Genomic DNA, 22,764 nt, shown 5'->3' with positions numbered 1-22,764 from the left:
CAACTTTCTCCGTCTCCACACCATCCCTCCACCGCTTTAACTATAAAATAGTGCGTGCTTCAAAATACTTGCAGTGTTCAAAATTTAAAGTGAATGTTATCTTTCTAAAAAACCCAACCAAACAAAACGAAGAAAATTAGGTCATTTTTAATGATGTTTACGTGAGCCCGGATTTGACTTCATGTTGTGCTCGAGGAAAACGTTTCCCAAACTTGATTGACACAGTTGTGGGACGGCGGGGAGGCAACGGGAGGAAACTCGAGAACGGCCCGTGTCAACACACACGCCGCACACGTGCGTGCGAACCGCGCCGCGCGGGTGCCCGCCTCCGACGCTGGAACCGGGGCTGCGCGGGGCGGAGACCTGGCCGCGGGGCTCGCCTGCCGTGGACCCGGGCTCGGGCGGGCGGCGGCGGTTGCGGGGGCGCGCCATGAGGGCCGACTCGGGGCGCGGGCCGGAGGAGGGCCCCCAGGTGAGCGCGGGCGGGGGCGCCGCCCTGACGGCACCTTCCCCGGGTGGGGCCGCGGCCGACGCGCCGGGAACCCGGGAGAGCCCCGCCCCGGGACGCGCACCGGCCCCTGGCGCCCCCGGGACCGGGCGGGGGCCGGAGGTTCGGCCCGAGCTCCTGGGGCCGGGGGGCGGGGGAGCGGGCGTGCGGTTCCCGGGGCCTGAGCGCTCGCTGCCATGGCGCCGCCTCCGGCTGCCTCCTCGCGGAGGAGGCCTCAGCCGCCCGGAAGGAGCCGCCGGTAGCCCGCGGGGACCTCTCTTCGTGGTCCCCTCGCTCCCGCCAACAAATCCCCGCGCCCGCTGGGAAACAGGGCCCAAACCGGGACCGCCGCTCCCCGCCCGCTGGCGTCTCCCATCCCGGGCGCGCCAGCCCCGACGCCGACGCTCCCTCGTCCGCAGGGGCGGCCCGGGAAGACCAGCCCTGCGCCCCGCGCTCCCGCCGCGCGCGGTGGAGGCCGCAGGCCCGAGCGGCCGGGGGGCGCAGCCCGGTGACCCAGCCCGCTGATGCACTGCGCCTGCGCGCGGCCGGGGGCGGGGCGGGGCGGGGCGAGCGCCCGGGAGCCGGCGGCCGCGGGGAGCCGGCTGTAGACGGGATGGGGAAGAAGCAGGTGGTAAGCGGGCCTTTTGAGTTGCTAGGATTTGTGTTCAGTTGAGCCGTCCTACATTTGAGGGGCGTAGAGGTTGGGTTTCTGGATGGGTCACACGTCATTTTTTGCGGGACTTTTGAAACGTGGCGTTACCGTGTGAACTCAGTGCTCGGATAGACGCCGTCCTCAGCATCTTTGGGACGACAGCGCTTTCCTGTGGCTGTCGTTCTTTCCGGTCGAATTTTGACTACTGGATAGCAGTAAGACAGCCTGCCTTGTCCTAGTCTTGTAGCATTTGTATTGATACATTGTTTGAACGAATGGATTGCTAAATGGGGCAGTCGTAGAATCCCTTTTGAATGAGTCTTTGAGATAGTTGGAACGTTAATAAACCGATTTCTAGGCCTTCTGTTAGTGTTCTATTTGGAAAGATTTCTGAATGCTTCTTAACTGTAATTTCTCTGAACTGCAAACACAACTTTTCTTATTCATTTATATAAAGTAGCATTTATAAGATTTTTAAAAAATTCTTTCTGCCCTAAAATGCATTCTTCACTCTGTATTCAGAGTGATCTTTTAAAAAAGTATGTTACTGTGTGGCTTCAAGCCTCTGTTGGCTTCCCATTGGATTGAAACAAAATCTAGACTCCTTCCCGTGGTCTTCAAGAGCCCGGTTTTAGTCTGGCCCCTGCGGAGGCAACTCCGGCAGCCTTACGGCCTTCATTTATCTGGAATGCTCCACCCCCAGTCTTCCCTAAAGCCTTCGTGTTTGCTCCTCTTTGGCTCCTTTCGTATTCAGGTCTCAGCTCAAATATCTCAGAGAGACTTTTCCTGAGGGAGCACTGCTCGTGCTCCCTCATTTATTACTATTTACACACACATATATTAATACAGTAACATACATGGTAATACATACATGTTACTATAGTAATACATATGGCAATACGTATATTAATGTTATCTTCCAATACTTAGCCTCTAGAGTATAAATTCCACAAAAGCAGGGATCTCTGTGTTTTGCTCATTAGTATATCCTAATGCTTAGAAGAGGGTCTGGCCTGTAGATAGACAGGAACGTAGGAAGGAAGGAATTTTACATGACATTTAGAAATGGGGGAACAAATTTAAAATTGCCCCCTGAGGCTCATCAGTATCTCCTGGGTTTCACCTGATGAACAGTGTCGTCGAAAGATTTGACATCCGTGGAGCAGAGATGCTCTAAGGCTTTTCTTACAAGCGGTTTTCTTCTTTTCCCCACAGCGTCCTCCACGAGCCCTTCCACCTGTGCCAAGGTAATGGTGATTTACAGTAATTTTATTACTGAGTTCTAAAAACACAAAATGAATAAAGTGAAAAAATAGTACAATTGCAAAATTATAATAATTCAGAAAAGACTTCTTGACAATTTTACAAAAGGCTTCCTGAGAGTTTAAAGGTGAAAGGTCCTTGAGACATTAGGATAACAGTTTTAATTAAATGTTTCAGAGCCTAACGTCAGCTTGGAAGGGTGATCGATACTTTCTGAATCTGTGTCTTGTTTATCAGAATTCTGATCCTCTTTTGTTTGCTAGAATAGTTTCCCCAGAGTTTAAGCTGATTTTAATCAGTGACAAAATAAGAGTTCTTAATCTGTGTAATCCACTTTATTAATAGACAGTAGGGAATATGTATATGTAGGTTCAGAAAATCTTGGGTCATTTTATTAGCAGTCTTACTAAATAGCTTATTACTTATAAATAATAAGCTAGTTTGTAAACTAACTGATTTTGTATGAAAGCTAATTTTATTTTAAATTTGTAATCATTAAGTCAAATTTCAGTCTGACAATATAGTAGACTTCTAATTAATAGTTTCTTTTTTTGTCTTTGTCCTGATTAAATTTGGTCGGTGTCATGTGAAGTGCTATTCAAGGTGAGTTAGTTCACTGTTAATGTAAAACTTTCTAAATGTAGTATTTGCTCTTCAAAAGTTAGTTTGATTCCTTAATGTTTCTCTTAAATTTGAGTCTGAATGGTATAATTTATAATAGTACAATATCTTCTTATCATAATCTCCTGTGACTGCCATTTTTTAATGATGGTTGATATATAACACTAGTTATGTGGTTGATATTTGACCTCGCAAAAATAAAAACACTCATCCCTTAATGGAGTCACCTAGAACCTACCGTTGGCCTGTTTATAGTTCTGTATTAGGGACTGCGTCTTCCCGGTCTCATTTAGCCAGGAGAGACTGGGTTATGTTGCACTAATCCCAAAATCTCAGTGACTTAATATCAGACCAGGTTATTTCTGGTTAATGCAAAGTCCATTGAGGCCACAATCCAGGACAGCCGCCTTTCACCACCTCTTCACCACTGACGTAGTGATTCAGGCTCCTTCCATCGTGTGGTTCTGCCATCTTAACAGGAGGCTTTCTCAGTGGCCACAGCAAGGGAAGAGAAAGCTGGAGGGTTACTCCCTGGCTCTTTCAGTGTTTTGGCCCCACAATGACACAAATCACTTCTGCTTGCAGTCTGTTGGCCAGAAGCAGTCATAGGCCACACCTAAGGGCAAGGGGGCTGGGAATAGTTGGTGAGCCCACTTTCTAACATCACTACAAGCAGTGAGCTACTGGCACCACACTGTGGGCTCTCTGTCAGTTTCTTGCCTTCTTCCCTAATATGTAGAAGTTGGCTGGACCCAGGGAAGAGAGAGAAAGGTCTTCCCTCCTAAAAGTACCCTTGTGACTGTTCCCCGCATTGAATTTTAGGCAGCCTTTTCTGTTGTTGTTCTTTCTGTTTTACAGATGATATTCCCCTTAGTCGTCCTAAGAAAAAGAAGCCCAGAGCAAAAACCACGCTAGGTGAGAAGTTGTTCTTGGTTGTGTGGGATCACAAGCTTTTCCAGAACCTCAGGTATGGTAAACATCACCGATCAGGGAGAGGCAAGGCCTCAGCAGTCCCAAGTCCCTGCTGTGCTGAGGTTAGAGTCAAGGTCACTTTGAAGCAGTAGCATTCGTGGTGACAGTGAGGGACAATGCGGGACAGCCTGGAGAGTGTCTAGAAACATTCATGGAATAAAGGGTTGTGCCACCTAAACTCTTACTTCCACAACATTCTTGGACTCTTTGAGGTGTTTTTTCCCTAGATAACATAAGTTGTCTCAAGCTATGATTGGTTCCAGACCCTTGAGCAGGATACTGGATTTAGAGACCTAAGGCTCTTGGATCCCTCCTTTCAGTCAGAGAATCTCTGTGGAAGAGCGTGAGTCTGAGGGCAGGGCCATATCATCCAAGTGGTGAAGCTGCAATAATGAGCAAGTTCTACGAACTCCTTTTTCTCTTCGTTATCTGCTAATAATCCTGCATGTTCTATCAGTGTCTCAAACTCAGCACATCCAGAATTCATCACCACCTTTAACAATAGATCAATTTTTACTTCTCACTCACAAATTTCTGTTAATGGAACCCCCCACTCTCCCAGTCACTCAAGCTGGAAACCTCAGAGTCAGCCCTCTAACTGGTCCCTTCACTCTCCTGCTGACCTTCACAAGCTGACTTCTTCTGTGGTATCTTTTATGTCTCTTTTCCTCTTTCCTCTCCACTGTCACAACTGTAGTTAGTTTAGCTCCTTCCCTCTTCTCCCTGAGCTGTTGAGGTGGCCTCCAACATTGCCCTGTACTTCTAACTTTCCTCCACTCCGGTTGGTCCTGCCCACTACTGCTGGGTGAGCTGCTTGAATGAACTCGTAGCTCTTCATGCCTTCCACCTGTCAGAAACTTACATTGGCTTATCATTGCCTAACAAATGGAGGAATAGACGGTGGGTGGAGAAAAAGAAAGAAATGGAGATGATGCGTAGAGCGGGAAAGACATAGACACAGAACAAAAAGAAAAGAGATGCAAAGAGACTTAGATTCACAAAGATACTCACTGAAATGCTAGGCTCTGAAAATACACCACAGTTAATTGTAGACACGTACATGTGGACTTAGAAAGGTCACAGCGAGGGTGCAAGAAAGACAGAGTTGGGGGAGCAGAGGTGTGGCTATCCCAGCTACAGTCTTCCTCCTTATAAAAAAGAGAAAAAGAATGCAGCGTCCCGGACCAAAAAGGGGATATATTGCTAGGCTTTCATTTAAATTGTCCATTTAGGTTACTTCAGATGTTTCACTCCTACAATTTTGCAGCTCTACGTACAATGGTGGGTGGTGGGGGGAGGAAGAGGTGTTTCTGTAGGATGGCTCGCCGGTGGTGAGATTGCCTGACCGAGGACCTGTGCGTTGGTAGGAGATGGATTCTGCTCAACCGCCTTCAAGGAAGCTTTAGTTATTTTCTCGGCACCAACAGTGTTTAAGTGTCACGTTAGCTAAATCCTTGACAACACTGGACAATATCAGTCTTTTAAATTTTTTTGGTGATCTAGTGGGCAAAAAGCTTATTTTAGTTTCCATTTCTCTGAATGCTAATGAGGTTAAGCATCTTTTCATTTGTTTATTAATAGATTTATATTTCTTCCTTTGTGAAGAAGACAGTCAAGGGAATGTAGTCAAGGAAAATTCAGTCTGCCAAAATGTGTCAAAATCTGGTCACAGATTTGATGAGGGGAGGGGAGAGACTGAAATGAATGACCAAATGAAGAGATTTATAAATTATCTGTCAACTCCAGTTATCCATGATGACCTTATCATGCGTTAATCTGTTAATGAAGGACTAAACTATAAGAGGCTGAGAAATCTTAAGGCACGACACAAAAAGAGTTCTCTATGGTGACAGTTCTGCTGTGTTTTCATCTTTTTGAAAGTTCTGAGGCAGTTTCTCCTCCCTGCCTGCCTTTGTTCTTCTTTCTAGCCCCCCGGCCTTCTTTCTTCCTCATCTTCCTTGTTCCCTCATTTATTTCTTTTCTCAGCTTAAAGCCCAAAGTTACAGGTGAGGAGGAAGGAAGTCAAGCTTTGGGGCACACTCAGTTCTGTAAGAGAAGGGGTTATTCTATAGGAGACAGTCCAGTTGCCTTTTCCCCATCTTTTTAAGACTCAGTGACCTCTACTCAGGTTGTCCCGTTTTTCCCCACGTGTTTTCTGTAGCTAGTGCTTCTCTGGAAGGCCTTGTTCAGACTGCTGTTCACAGGCCCTCTGAGGGCAGCGCGCCGCCAACTAAAGACCCCAGAGAACACCCAGACGCTCCTATTCAAAGGAGACAGAAGAAGACGAGGCCGCCTCTCGGTATGTAGAGAAACCAAGGTTAGGCTGTGATTTGGGGAGTATGATTAAAACCCTGTCTGTCCCCATTTTTCCTCACCCATATCCCATTTTTTTCTTGCTTGCTTAAAATTTTTATCCCTAGGGTAACTCCAATGGGTTAAGTCAAGAACACTTTAGAGGGTCTCTTTTGATCATATGTGTATAGATTATGAGGGAAGATGTATAAATTCAGGACTAAAACAAAAAGTTTTAGATCTTGATGTATATAAGAATTTGGTATATGATGAAATAAACATTTGAGATTAGTGGGAAAAGGATAGATTCTGTTAACAGAGTTGTTAATTAATATTGTTATTATTATTAACAATAACACAATGAATCTACAGCCAACATTTATTGAGTCTTGCTATGTCTCAGTCAGTATTCACAAGGTAAGCAATACTATTTCATTAATTTTGCCTATCAAATTGGCAGTGCCTTTTAAAAATTATAAAACCCAAAAGCATTGGATATAGAAGTGTTGATGAGAAATGGGTACACTCCTGCACTGCTGATAGGAGTGTAAGGTGGTTTAGCCTGTCTGCACTTCTAGGAATGGAAGTCACTACAGTGGCTACAGTAACTAAAGGATGTTAACTGCAATATTATTTATAAGAGTAGAAGCTGGTACTAACCAAATATTAACAATTTGATATGGGCTAAATAAATCATGGTTTATCCATTTGATAGAAACCAGATAACCATTGAAATGTTGGTTAAAGTGAAACAGTGACATAGAAAACCATCAGTAGTATATTGTTGAGTCAAAAACAAAGACTACATATAAAGTCACATGTGTCAAAGGATCCCATTTTTATAAAATGTGTTTATTTCCTACAGCTGCCATAAAAGATTACCACAAACTGAGTGACTTAAGACAACAGAAATTTAGTCTTTGACAGTTCTGGAGCATAGAAGTTCAAAATCATGTCCACAGGGCCGTGATGTTCCCTCCGACGGCTCTAGGGAAGAATCCATCCTTCCTCTGCTAGCTTCTGGTGGTTGTGGGCAATCCTCGGCGTTCTTTGGCTGATGGCAGCATAACTCCATTCTCTGCCTCCTTCTTCACGTTTTTCTGTGTTTCTGTGTTCAAATTTTGTTCTTCTTATATCAGTCATTGGATTTAGGACCCATCCCAATCCAGCATGACCTCATCTTAACTGGATTACATCTGCAAAGACCCCATTTCTAAAGTCTCATTCACGAGTATTGGGGTTAGGACTTGAGCATATCTTTTTGGGGAGACACGGTTCAACCAGAACATATGTATATACACACAGATGTATGGTAAAAAGGGTGGAAGGGTATAGCAAAGTGTTAGCAGTGGTAGGTTTTTTAGAAGGAGGAATTACTGATGTTTTTATTTTTTTCCTTTTCCATTTATATTTTACTAATTTTTCATATATTGAATATGCAAGCCTTTTATAATCACTAGAAAAAAGACACTTGCTTTTTTTTTACCCGCTCTACCATTTATTTCATTACTGGCAGTAAATATAGTTGAATTAAAACTACCCTCTTAGTAATTCAGTTAGGGTACAAATTTGAAAATCAAGATGGATAGCAATACCTAAATTTTATAATTTGTGAAAATGTATTTACAGAAATGACTTGGCCTTTTTTAGAAAATTGAGGACCCATCTAAGTTCTGGGCCAAAGAGCAGCTGTCACTGCCGTTCTAGAACGCACCCACCGTGCATTCTCACTGGGTTTTGATTTTGTTTGATTTTTGTTTTGTTTTGTTCAGGATGATTATGGTAGGCTCTACGGCTTATATTTCTAGGCTGTCAGTATTTTTTTAAATAGAATTCTAGGGGCTTTGAGGACATTCCCGGGAGCCGTTGCCAGTATTTCCAGATAGGAAGAGTAGCTAGTAGATTAGAAAGCTCCATTGACTCGCTTCAGCTTAATACCTTGTGTGCAGAAAAGAGTTGACATAGTAGGCCTGCGCCTGTCATCCTTGGAAAGGCCCGCCTGCGAGGCTGGTGGCCTCCTTACTGGTGTCTGGGAATTGGGCTGGTAAACAGCTCCCGACGCTGATGGAAAACTTCCCCTGACTTACAGGGTGGCTCACTGTGCGTTTGTGCACGTGCTGATGCCTGCTGAACGCCTGCTTGCCTTCTGCAAGTTTGGACTTTGGGCACGTGCTAGGCAGGGGGTGCCTGTGTGACCAGCCCCCAGTGGAAACCTTGGTGAGCTTCCCTGGTAGAGAAAGCGACACATGTGTTGTCCCAACCGACTGCTGGAGGAATTAGCACATCCTCTGCGACTCCATTGATAGAGGCCTCTTGGAAGCTCGGGCCTGGTCTCTTCTGGACTTTGCTCCATGAGGTTTTTCCTTTTGCTGGTTTTGCTTTGTCCTCTCGCTGTAGTGAACCATGGCTGTGAGTCCTTTGAGCGAATCACAGAACCTGGAGGAAATCGTGGAGATCTCTGACACCCTGGGTGTTGGATTACTTCATTTTTTTCCATATTGTTTGGCATTGCAAGTTCAGATTTTCTGTTGAGCATTTAGAGGTATAAAATTTTAAAAATTAAAAGTTTGTAAGAATTTTGGCCCAATTGAAATTCCTAAAGTTCTTTTGTCTTACAGAAGTCTTGTACATTACTTTTCTTTTTACATTATAGTGATTGAAAACTTAATCTACTTTTTATTTTCAGAGTTGGAAACTGCTTCCACCCAGAAGAAGGCATCCAGTCCATCTTTGTTACGAAATGAAAATGGTCTCAATGTGGAGCCAGCTGAGGAGCCAGTGACTCAAAAACCTCGAAGGAAGACAAAGTAAGAATTTATTTGTCCGTCTAGATAGTCCAAAGGATGCCCTGATGCTGGATTCAGAGCTCCCAAACAGTGGCTTCTGATCAAGTCTTACTACATGCTGGTACAGCTCTAGGATAAGAGTGTTAGAAAAATATCAGTTAAACCAATCTAATGATAAATTTGAAGAGTAAACCACTGAGAAAAGTAAAATATTGTACTTAAAAAATCTTACTTGTCTCTAAAAAAGATGGAGACAGAAGATTTTATAGAAGTAGCAAAAAATTAAGGATAATATTAATGGGCTATTGCGACTTCTATTCTCATGTTAGCAATTCAGATTATTATTTCAGCAATAAATAAAAATGTGCATTTTAGCATAGGAAATTAAGTCCCAGATAAAATAGAATGGCATACTTTAAAGAAGTACCCTACAAGTTATATAACAATATTCATACTTGGAATAACCCTACAAATAGGGATCAATATCTATATAGACTCCTATGATCTTAAGGCTGGAAAGAACCTTACAAATCTAGTGCAGTCACTTCATTTTCCACATGAAAAAGCTGAGGCCCACAGAAATACAGGTGACTTGCCACACATTACAGTTGATAACGCATCCATTTGAGTAAAAACCACATTTCTCGACTCCAGGTCCAGGGCTCTGCCCATTATACTCACAGGCACCTCCTCATGTGGGTCTGTAAAAACTCAATAACCATCCATTTTTCTTACCTTCTCCCTGATTACAGGAAGACCCAGCCAGCGGAATTACAGTATGCCAACGAGCTAGGAGTAGAAGATGAAGACATAATTACTGACGAGCAGAGTAGCCCGGAACAGCAGGCCGTGTTCACTGCACCCACTGGCGTCAGCCAGCCTGTAGGCAAAGTGTTTGTGGAAAAAAGCCGTAAGTGGTTCCTTGTTTTGGATCATGAGCTCTGTAAGAATCATGCAAGGATAGCCTTTGACCTAGGAATTATACTTCTGGAAATCTGAATTAAGGAAATAAGGAAAAACATAGACAAAAATTTATATACAAAGCTAGTCATGACACATTATTCATGAGACCAAAAAACTGGAAACAACCTGGATGTAAAACAGGAGGAGAGTGAGTTCGGTCAGTTACGCGCGTCTGTACAAGAAAATCTGCACCACCACAGATGCTCAGGGAGAATTTTTCATTCCGTGGAAAGGTTCTTGTGAAAAATAAAGATACACATACACGTAATTTGATCTCAAGTATAGAAAAATGCATAGGACAAAAGACTCGAAGGAAATGTGCCAAAATATTAATGCTGCTTGTTTCTGGGTTGTGGGATTATGGGTAATTTTAAAAATCTACCCCTACTCCCACCTATTTCTTTATTCTTTGTTGTACTTTACCAGTTTTCTGCAACTGGTAGTGGTGTTGGTAGTGTGGCAGGTAATGATATAAGTTCTATAATTAAAGATAAATGAGAGAGGCTGGCCCTGTGGCTGAGTGGTTAAGTTCATGTGCTCCACTTCGGCAGCCCACTTTCGCCGGTTCGGATCCTGGGTGCGGACATGGCACCGCTCATCAGGCCATGCTGAGGTGGCGTCCCACATACCACAACTAGAAGGACCCACAACTAAAAATACACAACTATGTACTGGGGGACTTTGGGGAGAAAAGGGGGAAAAAAAAGATTGGTGACAGATGTTAGCTCAGGTGCCAATCTTTAAAAAAAAATTAAAAAATAAATGAGAGAAACTACATGATGGTATCATCACATTAAATAAGAAATACAATACTGTAGCTGTATATTCTTTTGGAAAATAGTTCTGACATTATATAGCATGCATTGGTTATAAGACTGCGTTTGCAGTGTTTAAGAAAAACCCACTGAAAGCAGGATCATGACCATATAGTACCCCCCTGGATATGCTGTGAATATGCTGCCTGAGGAACTCATCTGAAACAAAAAGATGAGTCTTAATATTTACAATTTAGATTTTATGTAAATTGTTTTAAAATTCTGATTCCATAAGATCCTTTCTAAGGGATCTTGGAGTTGTTGGTCGTTGGGAAACCTGACCTAGTCGAGGGCTTTTACTAGTGTACCATGTGGCTGTTTAATTTACTTCAGTCTGATTTCAAGCAATGTCACTCAATCCTGATTGTTATTCTTTTTTTTCAAGGGAAGAGTTGCCCTAAGCTAACATCTGTTGCCAATCTTCCTCCTTTTTTCTTCCCTTCTCCGCCCCCTGCAAAGCCCCAGTACATAGTGGTGTATAGTTGTAGATTCTTCTGGTTCTTCTGTGTGAGCTGCCACCACAGCATGGCTGCTGACAGATGAGTGGTATCGTTCTGCGCCCGAGAACTGAACCCAGGCCGTTGAAGCAGAGCACACCAAACTTTAACCTCTAGGCCATTGGGGCTGGCTCCTCATTTTTATTCTTGCTTCCCTTCTGGAAACCTCCCTACTAGAGTAACTGACCAGAATAGATACTAATTGCCTGCCTAGAAGTTGTTCTTGTTTTTTTTTTTTTTTTTGAGGAAGACCGGCCCTGAGCTAACATCCATGCCCATCTTCCTCTACCTTATATGTGGGATACCTACCCCAGCATGGCTTGCCAAGCAGTGCCATGTCCGGACCCAGGGTCCGAACTGGCGAACCCCGGGCCGCCAAAGCAGAATGTGTGCACTTAACTGCTGCGCCACCGGCTGGCCCCTAGAAGTTGTTTTTTCTTAGGGAAAAATTAGGTGTCACACCCCTGTCTTTCATTCTCCAAGATGCCTGGCACCAGGTTTGGCAAGGATGATGGAAACGGAAGCTTTCCTGCTTCCTGAGGTCCCTTTGTGGATGGTAGACAGACGAGAAGGAGCCTCCTGTGGACAGTGAGAGGGCAGAGCTCGGCTCAGGCAGTGTTGTGGTGCCGACACTGGAACTGATGCTCCTCACAGGCAGCTTCTTCAGAGAAGTTTATGAAATAACCCATTTCTTTCTGTCGTCACAGACCGCCATGCTACACACATTGGCATCTTTTCCTAAGAAATTGAAAGTGTTTTAAAATATTGACTTGCCTTTATAACATTGGCATTTAAACTTGAATGCCTTTAAAGTCTCTAAATTAGAATTTTTCAGACTATGTCATGTTAAAGGTTCCTAGACCTTTTTCTGAGTTGACAGTTCATTATTGTATTTCATTCAGTATAATTGATTTCTAAAACTTACGCAGACATCTGTTTTGGGTTGAGAAGAAAGTGCATGGAGATTGTTTATTTTTCCTAAAGATAAAAAAATAGTATGCTTAAGCAACCAAAAGAAAAGAGCCTTCTGAAATAGGAACTGGATCCGGGAGAATGTTTAGATAGAAAAACAGCGAGATTTCAGTCTCAGTCTGACGGTTCTGAAGCGTGGAATAGTAAAAAGACTGCCAGGGTCCCCTCTGGTTAGTTCTGATAGTTGTGTGATGTGTTCTTAGGGCGATTCCAGGCTGCTGACCGTTCGGAGTTGATAAAGACCACAGAACACATAGACGTGTCCGTGGACGGGAAGCCCTGCTGGACGACCAGAGACGTCGCGCTCTCAGTGCACCGGGCTTTCAGGTTGGACTTTTCTTAAAACAGATGTTCCCTAATTTAAAGAAAAACGTGTTGATTGTTCAATGCTGTTAACAAAATTGACAACTTAAAATGGTAGGTAGGTATATTTTTTAAACATTCAGTTGGAGTTAAATGATCTGCCTATCATTGTTGTAAAAAAGAAAAAGCTCCCTTTTTTACTTTTTGTGAAATGTTGAAGTGTAATGTAAGTGAAGAGATTTAGGAAATATTTTAGCTTTTTCCTTTGGTAATTTGTGTATGATAACTGAGCGCTTCTCCGTTCAGGATGATCGGTCTCTTCTCTCACGGCTTCCTGGCTGGCTGTGCCGTGTGGAATATAGTTGTGATCTATGTCCTAGCAGGAGATCAGCTTTCTGAGCTCTCAAACCTCCTGCAACAATACAAGACCTTAGCCTATCCATTCCAGAGTCTTCTCTACTTGCTTTTGGCTCTGAGTACAGTTTCGGCATTTGACAGGTAAGACTGTTGTGACCGCATGTCCCTCCAACTTTCCTTCAGGAGGAAGTGTTGAGAAAGTGTCACTGACGATGACAGTTTTCAGAATCAAATTATAGGATATTAATATTATTTTGACTCTTTTTTAAGCCAGGCTGTTCTGTTCTTTTTTGGGGGATGAGAGTACTGTAAACAAAAACATCCCCCAAAGTCTCAACCCACTCCCGCATCAACTCTAAGTCCAAAATTTCATCCAAATATAATCAACTCAAAAAAGTCCCAAACACCATCTTCCAGATGATCTGAACCAGGTATAGGTGAGACGCTGAGTGTTGTGGTAGTTTCCTAGGGCCGCTGTGACAAAGTACTACACCCTGGGGGTCTTAAACAACAGAAAATCACTTTCTTGCAGTCCTGGAGGCCGGGAGTCTGAGATCAAGGCGCCAGCAAAGTGGGCTCCATTTTAGCGGGCTCTGGGAGGAGTCTATTCTGTGCCTCTCCTCCAGCTTGCAGGGGTTGCTGGCATTCCTTGGTCTGTAGAAGCATCACTCCGATCTCTGCCACTGTTGTCACTTGGCTGTCTTCCCTGTGTCTCTGCCTCTTCCTTTCTTATTGGGACACCAGTCCTATTGGATTGGGGCCCATTCTCATGGCCTCCTTTTAACTTGATTACATCTGCAAAGACCCTGTTTCCACCTAAGGTCACCTTCACAGGTACCAGGCATAGGATTTTAACATATCTTTTTGGGAACACAATTCAGCCCATTGAGAAAAATAACAATTTACAGCCCAATGCTGTGAGTAATAGAAGTAGAATCTAATGGAATTTTGCAGATCAAGCTTAATTTGTCTCTTCAGACTCTCTTACCTCCAAAGGAATAGTCTTCTAGTCAAATGTTTTATGTAGCCTTTGTAAATAAGATCTCCTTTTATGTATTAAGTATAAACTGTAGCTACTTAAAGCTTGGTAATAGGCAATATATGTGGTAGCACTGGAACAGAGAAGGAAAAGGCTAGAGTCAAGAGAGCACAGTTTTGTAAAAAGTTATAACTCCGCCGTACATGAGACTTCTGTGTTTTCTAGGATCGACTTGGCTAAAACATCAGTGGCAATCAGAAATTTCCTTGCCCTGGAGCCAACAGCTTTAGCATCTTTCTGTGAGTAAATAGTTTAATTTGATGACTGTGTTACACTTCTGTTACATTGTAATTTTGAACCAGGAAAAGTATAATTTTATTTTTAAAAAGATTTTACATTGTTGCTACTTACAAACATTACTTACAGCTGTTCAGTGGAATTTGTAATTTGAAAAAACATGGTGGGCATAATTTTAATAGAATTATTTTTCAATAGAGGTTGATCTAAATAAATTTTAAAAGTTTAATTTGTTCTGTATTACTTAATTTTTAGCTTCTGTATTTTCTACTTGACATTAAACAGATTCACCTGGTATGGCATTTCAGTAACAAATACTATTTTATATCTCTTTGATAATTTGGAATGCATTTTGTTCTAAGATATGAGAATATTAATAAAACTAGTTTTAGGACCTTGAGTAAGTCATTTAATTTCTTAAAAGATCTTCTAGGTCTTGTCAATTCTAATGATGAAATAGTGAGCATTCACTAATGGAGAGTGAAATATATATTATTATATATTTATAATACTTAGAATTTATAATATAATATATAAATATATATTATTTTTCACTATTATATAGATAGTGATTATATAGTGATTATATAGATAATAGTGAAAAATAATATAAGGCTATCTAACCTACTGAAATTAATCGAATGAATTTCCTTTGTATCATCATTCCCCAAAGTACAGATTATTTTTGACCTTATAATAATCTACAAATTCAAAATAAATTGAGTTGTTAACAATACATTGTTAGTAATTTCATCTGTCTTTTTCTCAGTGTACTTTACTGCTCTCGTACTATCTCTGAGTCAGCAAATGACCAGTGACAGAATCCACCTGTACACACCTTCTTCTGTTAATGGGAGCCTCTGGTAAGAATTCACAGTAGCATCAGCGATTGGTGATGGCAATAACAGCAACAGTGGGAGTACTGGTATATTCCTATCCTTTCACTCTCTTATGTGTTTTCATCTATAAATAATAATGAAGGCCTGTTTCCTGTTTCCACAATTATACCAAGAAAATACCTATTCCATTGGTTAATGGATAACTATTGTTATACACATCTGCATTTTAAAAGAGATGTCTTCTTTTTACAAATCTGTTTTAAATCTCTTAAGTTATGGTTTTAAAATAAGTCATTAGGCGATGAACTGGAGGAGCCCTGCAGCCCCCCGTCAGTGAGCCTGATACCCCAGAACAGTGATGGCAGTGGGGAGCTGGGACAGAGTCAGAACCAAGCGAGCCAGGAAGAGGAGGCTGGGGAGAGCCAGCCTGGGCAGATAGGGCCCGCCGTGGAGCTGAGAGGATGGCCGAGATTTCAGAGGGGCAGTCTTTCTGAGAGAGTGGCTAGGAGCCTGAGGTAAAGAGAGGAAAGGAAGATACTTCACTCAAGAGGAGCACTGTCGTAGTTGGAAGGGAAACTTAGAGAAAAGTTTTGGCAACACTAAATTTCCATTTCCATCAGTGTGCAAGCAGATCTGTTTAGAGTTCAATAACCTTTGTGCTCATGGTATATTTATGGTGTATTTGATAGGGAAATTATATTTTATTTCATGCTTTACTTGTTATTCCTCTGGTGAGGACTGATGTTTTTTTAAAGTTCATAAAATAGATATAGCTGTATTTGGATATATAAATCAAAATGAAGACGTTTCTGATGAGCATTTCTGTCTCCTCAGGGCAGAAGGACTCGAGGAGCAGGTTCTGCAGCCATGGATTGTGGTGAACCTGGTGGTGGCCCTTCTGGTTGGATTATCTTGGCTTTTTTTGTCTTATAGGCCAGGCATGGATCTCAGTGAAGGTATTAAAGAAAAATAGTCTAAGAGTATCATGAAATCTTCTATAGTGATTTTATAAATCTCCTTCTAATGGATATAGCTTATAATATTCTGATAACAAAGACATTTAAATAAGATAACAAAGAAGAGTGAAAATCCAGTGGTAAAACAGAATGCCAAGAGAAGCAGGAGGCACGTGTGGGAGAGCTGGAGTCTCCAAGTGCTTAATGAGGGGGCGCTTCTGCGGCCCCTGTGCGTACTTAGGAGCTATTTCTTCTCCTAGGACCCTTCAAGTATTTTATAGGAAGCCCCTGCTCTTTGCTTCTCAACGTCTCTTCACCCATGCAGTGAATTATTCTCCTCCTCTACCTTCATTGTGTAAGGAAGCGTTTAGTAATCCTCCTTTTAGTGTGCCCAGGGTGCAGCGAGGGTTCCTGGTCTCGAGTCCACAGGCCCCTTTTGGAGCGCCTGAAGAGGAGGAATCTTCTTAGCAAGCTGCTGTCGTCAGCGCTGCTCTGGGAACCGCTCAGTGCTTGTATTCTAAGTCTTTTTTCCTTGGTGGGTGTGCCACAGTTTCACCCTGGGATCTCTTTGATATTTTCTGGGCTTTGGTTATTATTGTATTCTTGGTTTGTTAAACATCCTGAGCATTAACCACAATTTGATCATGTAATTACAGCGCATGATCTTAGAAGTCTTAGAATTGAGAATCTGCCGAACATTTCCATTTGTATAAACCAAGACAAAAAAATGTAATCTTTTGTATTTTCATTCATGAGTGTACCTTTTTGCATTGTAATTCTCATGTTGCTCCACTGACCATCCTGTTACTTTATTCCTTTTGATGTATTTCGACTATATTTTTAAATCTTCTTAGGCTTTATATATTTTGCTGTTTTTCTTTCACTATAGTTTTTAGTCATTCAAAGAATTTTTCATCTAATACTTACATCAGAGGACTTTATTTTACTGGATTCCTAAGGTTTTCTTTTTCTGTATTTCTTGGCATTTTGATAAATTATGTGTCTCTGCTAAGTAATGGTTTACATGTAGAAATGTCAGCTGATAACGTTCTGCACTGTGGTTGGGAGTGAAGTTGCATCCCGCTGCCTTGCGCAGTATTCAGTCTGTATCACCACGTGGCTATCACTCACTACATACTTCCAGAATCCTGCTCTCCTTTAGGGCATGTGAGTCATATAACATTTTATTTCCATGTGGATAAAAAAAGTAAATATAAAATGAGGATGGTAACACCTAGCTTATTGGGTTGTTTTGGTGGTTAAATGGGTAACACATTTAAGATATCTTGGCACATAGCTGATGTTAGTTCCAAGTCTTTCCTCTACGTCTGTCCCCTACCTGTTAGGTTATCATGATCACTGTAGAATTAGACCTTTCAGCTGTTTAATGGTCCTGGCTTCTCTAAGTGAGTAAATTTCCTGGTGAGAGTTATATTGTCTCTGTTATAGATATGTTGTATTTTTCAGGGGTTTACAATACATTTAAAACTTGAACATTTTAAAATGTAAAACTGGTACATTTGTCATTAACTCACCTTTTAAATCACATTTTACTATCAATAATTCTTATTTGTTCTTGAGGGCTATTTTTATAGAGTATGTGAATATTTTAAGAGAACTTTTATAACTAAGCTATAAAACTATTTTTGAGGTACTAGGAAACCATTTTGAGTATGATCTGTTCATTTCTCTCCTAGAGTTGATGTTCTCCTCTGATGTGGAAGAATATCCTGAGAAAGATAAAGGAGTTAAGGTCTCTTCATAATGCCAGCTCACCTTCAGAGTAGTAATGGCCCAGTATTTAGAAGGTTTCCTGTTCGTGTTTTTAAGTGTATTTTTGTAAGATATGTATAGGTGTATTTTGAATTGATTTTCTGATTATATAATACTAAAAAATTTCTCAAGATTATGGAAAATGTTAAAATTGTATCTGCAGTTTATACCGAAACATTAATCTCTATAACATTATCATCCTAATAACAAAGGAGATAATGAGCTAGAAACCAGCAGGTGAAAGTGTTTATTTCCTGTTCTCTAGAATTAGTTGTATTCATAATCATTATCTTAAAAAGCACTAGTGCAGAAAAAGCTATAACTTTAGTGTTACAAAATATATATCAGGTTTAAACATAAATTTAAGGAATGAGGAAGGGGGAGGGGAAAGACCTTCATTATTTATTTTTGATGTTTCCTTGCTGAATAAATTGAAATATGAAATTTGTCTTTTTTGAAAACTGGTTTAGTGGTTGTGTATCATGTAATAAGTATAATGTAATTTAGCTTGAAAGATGCTTTACTTCATGGCTAATAAAAAGGAAATGTACCTTTTTTGTTTGAAAAGTTTTATAACCATAAAAGTTTCCCTTTAACACCAGGTGGTTCCCATATCTGGTTGTCCATCAGAATCCTTTAGGAAGCTTTAAAAAACCTGTACCAAATGGGAAGCGGGACGGCACAGAGCTCAGGGGGCTAGAGGAGAGCCGGTGAGCCTGCCGAGCTAACAGTTGAACCCTTTCCTCTGCCTCTGTTTTGCATGATAAGAAATATGAGTAGGAATTCTCCATGCCTATTCTCAAGCTCTTTGTCAGACCTTTGGCTCCTGAGGAAATTCCCTCTTGAGGTGGGTCCTGCGCTGGAAAAGGTCTTTTCAGAGCTGTATCCAGTGGCGCCTCAACTGGTAGGAGATCCTAGTGCTCAAGACAGCAAGACTCTGTGGGGAAGGGTGTCTCAGAGGCCCTGGAGTACATCAGGAAAGCTACGGGGCCTGCCGAGGTCTGCGAGCAGCTCAGTGTTGTGGCACAGAAGAGCCTTGACAAATTGATGGTGGAGCTGGGTGGCTCTGAGAACAGGTCTAAATTTGGTATGAGCACCATGCTAGGACTATCTTGCTGTCTGTAAGGCTGGAGCTGTGGAGCAGGGTGTTCCCCCTGCTGTCACAAAATTGTGACTCCACTGGCAATTCTGAAGTCGTCCTAGCCGCTCCAGCTTTCACTGTGATCAGCGATGGTTCTCGCTCTGGCAACGGGCTGGCGTGCAGGATTCATGATGCTCCCTGTCAGCCAGCTTCAAGGAAGCCATGCTCATTAGAGCTGAGGCTTACACGCCTGGCCAGCGTCACCCGGGAGACATAAGAAAACCAGTCCTACAGTGTGCGATTGTGTTAGCCTGAACAATATCCCCAAAAATGGCTGCGTCCCATCCCTGGAACGTTGCATTGGCAGAAGGACTTTTGCAGATGTGACTGAGGTTTGAACCTTGCAATGGGGAGATTTTCCTGTATCATCCAGTGGGCCCACTGTAACCACATGAGTGCTTATGATCAGAGAACCTTTCCTGTGTGGTCAGGGAGAGATGGCGATGGGAGAAGGGCAAGAGGGTCATGATGTTGCTGGCTTTGAAGGAGGAGGGGGCCACAAGCCAAGGAACGTGGGTGACCTCCAGAAGCTGAGAATGGCCCTTGGCTGACAGCCAGCAAGAAAATGGGTGTGGGCTCAGTCCCACGTCTTTAAGAAACTGAATTCTGCCAGCGTCCCGAGTCAGCAAGGAAACGGATCCTTCCCTGGAAGCTCCAGGAAGGAAATCAGCCCTGCTGACACCCTGACTTCAGGCCAGGGAGACCCGTGTCAGACTTCTGACCTACAGAACTGTAAGACAGCAAACGTGTCGTTTAAGCTGCTAAGTTTGGCTAATTTGTGACGGCAGCAGTAGAAAGTTAATAGACGGCTGAAGGGAGTTTTGCTCCCAACGTCCTGGAGAATAAGCAGCCGTGGAGCTGCCCCGAGTGCCACTGGGAAAGCCGGCTCCGTTGATGACATTGTAGCTGGCATGGGCATAGCTGCTTTGAATTATTCAGGTCTGGGGAGTATGACCTGGACTTCAGATTTCCCGATCACCCCAGCAAGTCCGTGATCCCTGAGCAGCTGTGGGCCTGTGCAGATCTTCTGTTAGGGAAAGCCTTTGGCCATGATGACTGGGACCTAGGAGGAAGTTTACTGCGAACGTATGACTCCACGATTGGCTCAAAGTCATCATTTTTCTCACCCTTCTCCCTCATCAAGTGTGGGCAGAGCAATGATAGAGTTTCTGAGGTGTCAACAGGCAAGATCTCCAGTGGGCTTTTAGTTAATTTTTGGGTGCAAAATACAGTATTCAGTAATTAATGTGTACCTCTCTCCACCTCCCCCAAGCAGAACAAAACATACAGACTCCCAGGCCCCATCCCCAGAGGTTCAGATTCACCAGGTCTGAGGTGGTGCCTGGAAAACTACCTTCTAGAAAAAGGTCCCCCAGGTGACTGATGCAGTCAGCAGACTAGCCAGCATTTGGGATCTCTGACCTACACGTACCATTTGTAATCCATTAGGAACCATAAAGCTTGGACGGTGACAGATGACTTGATCAAATTGCTAGGTTTGTGAGAGGACGAAAAATGAAAAATAAAAAACATGGTGTCTGCCTTCCTTCTAGAAGCTCCTGATCTAGTCAGAAGACACACAGAGGTTGAAGGACCTAGGACAGTATTGTGCATAAGGTTGGCTGTGAGCATGTCCTTTGTAGGATGGATGGGACTTCTGCTGGTGGTGACAGGGGCAAGGAAAGGAGTGAGACCTGAGGGCTTTTTATTTGGAAAGTATCAAAGGTAAAAATGTTGAAAGACTGCTGTAATAGCAACTGTAATCTAGATCAATCTAGATTTAATCATTGTTAAAATTTTGTCACATTTGCTTGCTTGCTTTTTTCTTTAAAGATTGGCACCTGAGCTACATCTGTTGCCAATCTTCCTTTTTCTTCTTCTTCTTCTTTCCATAAACCCCCCAGCACATAGTTGTGTATTCTAGTTGTAGGTCCTTCTGGTTGTGGCATGTGGGATGCTGCCTCAGCATAGACTGATGAGTGGTGCCATGTCTTGCCCAGGATCCGAACTGGCAAAACCCCAGGCACCGAAGTGGAACGTGCGAACTTAACCATTCAGCCACGGGGCTGGCTCCAGCTTTATCTTTATACATCTCCCTTTTTTTCCTTGCTAAATCTTTTGAAAGTGAGTTGCTAACATCATGTCACTTCACCCACATATTTAAGCATGCATCCTCCAAAAATAAGAACATTTGTCTACCTAGCACAATAGCATTACAGTAACTGGAAAACAGTAATTCCAGTCCATTCTCAAATTTCCCTAGTCGTCTCTCAAGATGTAGTCAAGGGTTACACATTTCATTTGGTTGTTATATCTTACCTCTTAATTTAAAATGGTCTTACCTTTTTTTCTCCCCTATGACATTTTTTAATTGAAAATTTTACTGAGATAAATGTAATTTTATGCAAACTTTAAGAAATAGTACAGGGCTGGCCTGGTGGCGCATATAAAGTGGAGGAAGATGGGGATGGATGTTAGCTCGGGGCCAGTCTTCCTCAGTAAAAAGAGGAGGATTGGCAGCAGATGTTAGCTCAGGGCTAATCTTCCTCCAAAAAAAAAAAAAAGAAAAGAAATAGTACAGAGAGATCCTTTGCACACTTTGCCAGTGTCTTTGAAGGATAACATTTTGCGAAACTATAGTACACTATCACAACCAGGAATTGCCATTGATACAACCCACCGACCTGATTCCCATTTCCCCAGTTTGACTTGTACTCATGCATGTGTATTAAGTTCTATACAATTTTATCGATTGTGTAGGTTTGGGTATCCACCACCACGGTCCAGATCCTCAAAAGTTCCAAAAGCCACAAGAATCTCTCATGTTGCCCTTTATAGCCACACCTCCCTCCCTCCCACGCCTGTCCCTGCACCCCGAATTCCAAACCCTGACAACCGCCAGTCTGTCTTCTCTTTCTAAAATTTTGTCATTTCAAGAACATTATAAATTGAATCATGCAGTATATAATCTTGGGATTAGCTTTTTTCTGCTCAGCTTAATTACCTGGAGATTCATCCAGGTTGTGTGTGTATTCAGTCTTTCTTATTGCTAAATCATATTCCAAGGTATGAATGTACTGCAGTTTGTTGAACCACGTACCTGTGGAAGGACATCCGAGCTGATTCCACTTCTTAGCAATTATGAGTGAAGCTGCTGTGAACATGTGTGTACAGGTTTTTGTGTGAGTGTAAGTTATTTGTCTGGGATAAATGCCCAGGAGTGCAATTGCTGGGTTCTGTGTAGTTCTATGTTTAGTTTTTTAAGAAACTGCCAGACTGTTTTCTAGCGCAATTATATCGTTCTATATTCCCCCATGACATTTTTTTTTTGAAGAATCCAAACCAATTTTGTTTTAGAATGTTCCACCTACGTTTTGTATTTGTTTGATATTTTCCTGATAGCATCACTCAGTTTGTTCCTCTGTCTCCTGAGTTCCTGTAGACTGGAGGTTAGGTGAAGAGGTTTGATTAGAGTTAGGTGAGATTTTTTATGTTGCATCACATGGACCATAAGGAAGTCAGAGTGTGCTGGTGGACAGCAAGTCTCATTGGCACAGTGATTACACGCCACACAGCACAGACCCCAAATGATAACAAACATGTATGGAGGGCTTTGTACCTGCAGAGAGCAGGGTGAGGATCAGGTTTCTGCTACTAAAGAACTCTTGATAATAACAGCTGATTCTAACAGTCGGAGCCTCCTAATGGGGATGTGCCAAGTACTAGCTTGCAGACAGCAGTTAATTCTGCTTTTGGGGTATGTGTATGGGGTTATAAAACTTTATCGAAAACTGAACTT

General features: G+C 42.5%; 1 protein-coding gene across 2 annotated transcripts; it reads left to right on the top strand.

Moving 5' to 3' along the window:
- The first annotated feature begins 258 nt into the window (after positions 1 to 258).
- TMEM237 (transmembrane protein 237) lies at positions 259 to 18,379 on the top strand. Of its 2 annotated transcripts, none has more exons than XM_046659687.1 (13): positions 259 to 472; positions 2,355 to 2,386; positions 2,995 to 3,005; positions 3,882 to 3,938; positions 6,157 to 6,294; positions 8,974 to 9,094; positions 9,826 to 9,983; positions 12,524 to 12,647; positions 12,930 to 13,121; positions 14,185 to 14,258; positions 15,026 to 15,119; positions 15,930 to 16,051; positions 17,749 to 18,379. In XM_046659687.1, the coding sequence occupies exons 1-13, from the start codon at positions 431 to 433 to the stop codon at positions 17,814 to 17,816; spliced, it is 1,233 nt and encodes a 410-aa protein (XP_046515643.1). In that variant the 5' UTR covers positions 259 to 430; the 3' UTR covers positions 17,817 to 18,379. The 2 variants fall into 2 exon arrangements, with proteins under 2 accessions (XP_046515643.1, XP_046515644.1); XM_046659688.1 differs by lacking the exon at positions 259 to 472 and adding an exon at positions 1,042 to 1,118.
- The last annotated feature ends 4,385 nt before the right edge of the window (positions 18,380 to 22,764 follow it).

Source organism: Equus quagga, chromosome 4, assembly GCF_021613505.1.
Source record: "Equus quagga isolate Etosha38 chromosome 4, UCLA_HA_Equagga_1.0, whole genome shotgun sequence".
NCBI lineage: Eukaryota > Metazoa > Chordata > Mammalia > Perissodactyla > Equidae > Equus > Equus quagga.
This window is presented reverse-complemented; position numbering and strand designations above follow the sequence as displayed.

Bases quoted from the DNA above. Each gene is read 5' to 3' on its own strand.
- TMEM237 (XM_046659687.1), top strand. From the start codon at position 431: ATGAGGGCCGACTCGGGGCGCGGGCCGGAGGAGGGCCCCCAG. The intron at 3,939-6,156 runs GTGAGAAGTTGT...TGTTTTCTGTAG, and splicing joins CAGAGCAAAAACCACGCTAG to CTAGTGCTTCTCTGGAAGGC. The intron at 14,259-15,025 runs GTGAGTAAATAG...TCTTTTTCTCAG, and splicing joins AACAGCTTTAGCATCTTTCT to TGTACTTTACTGCTCTCGTA.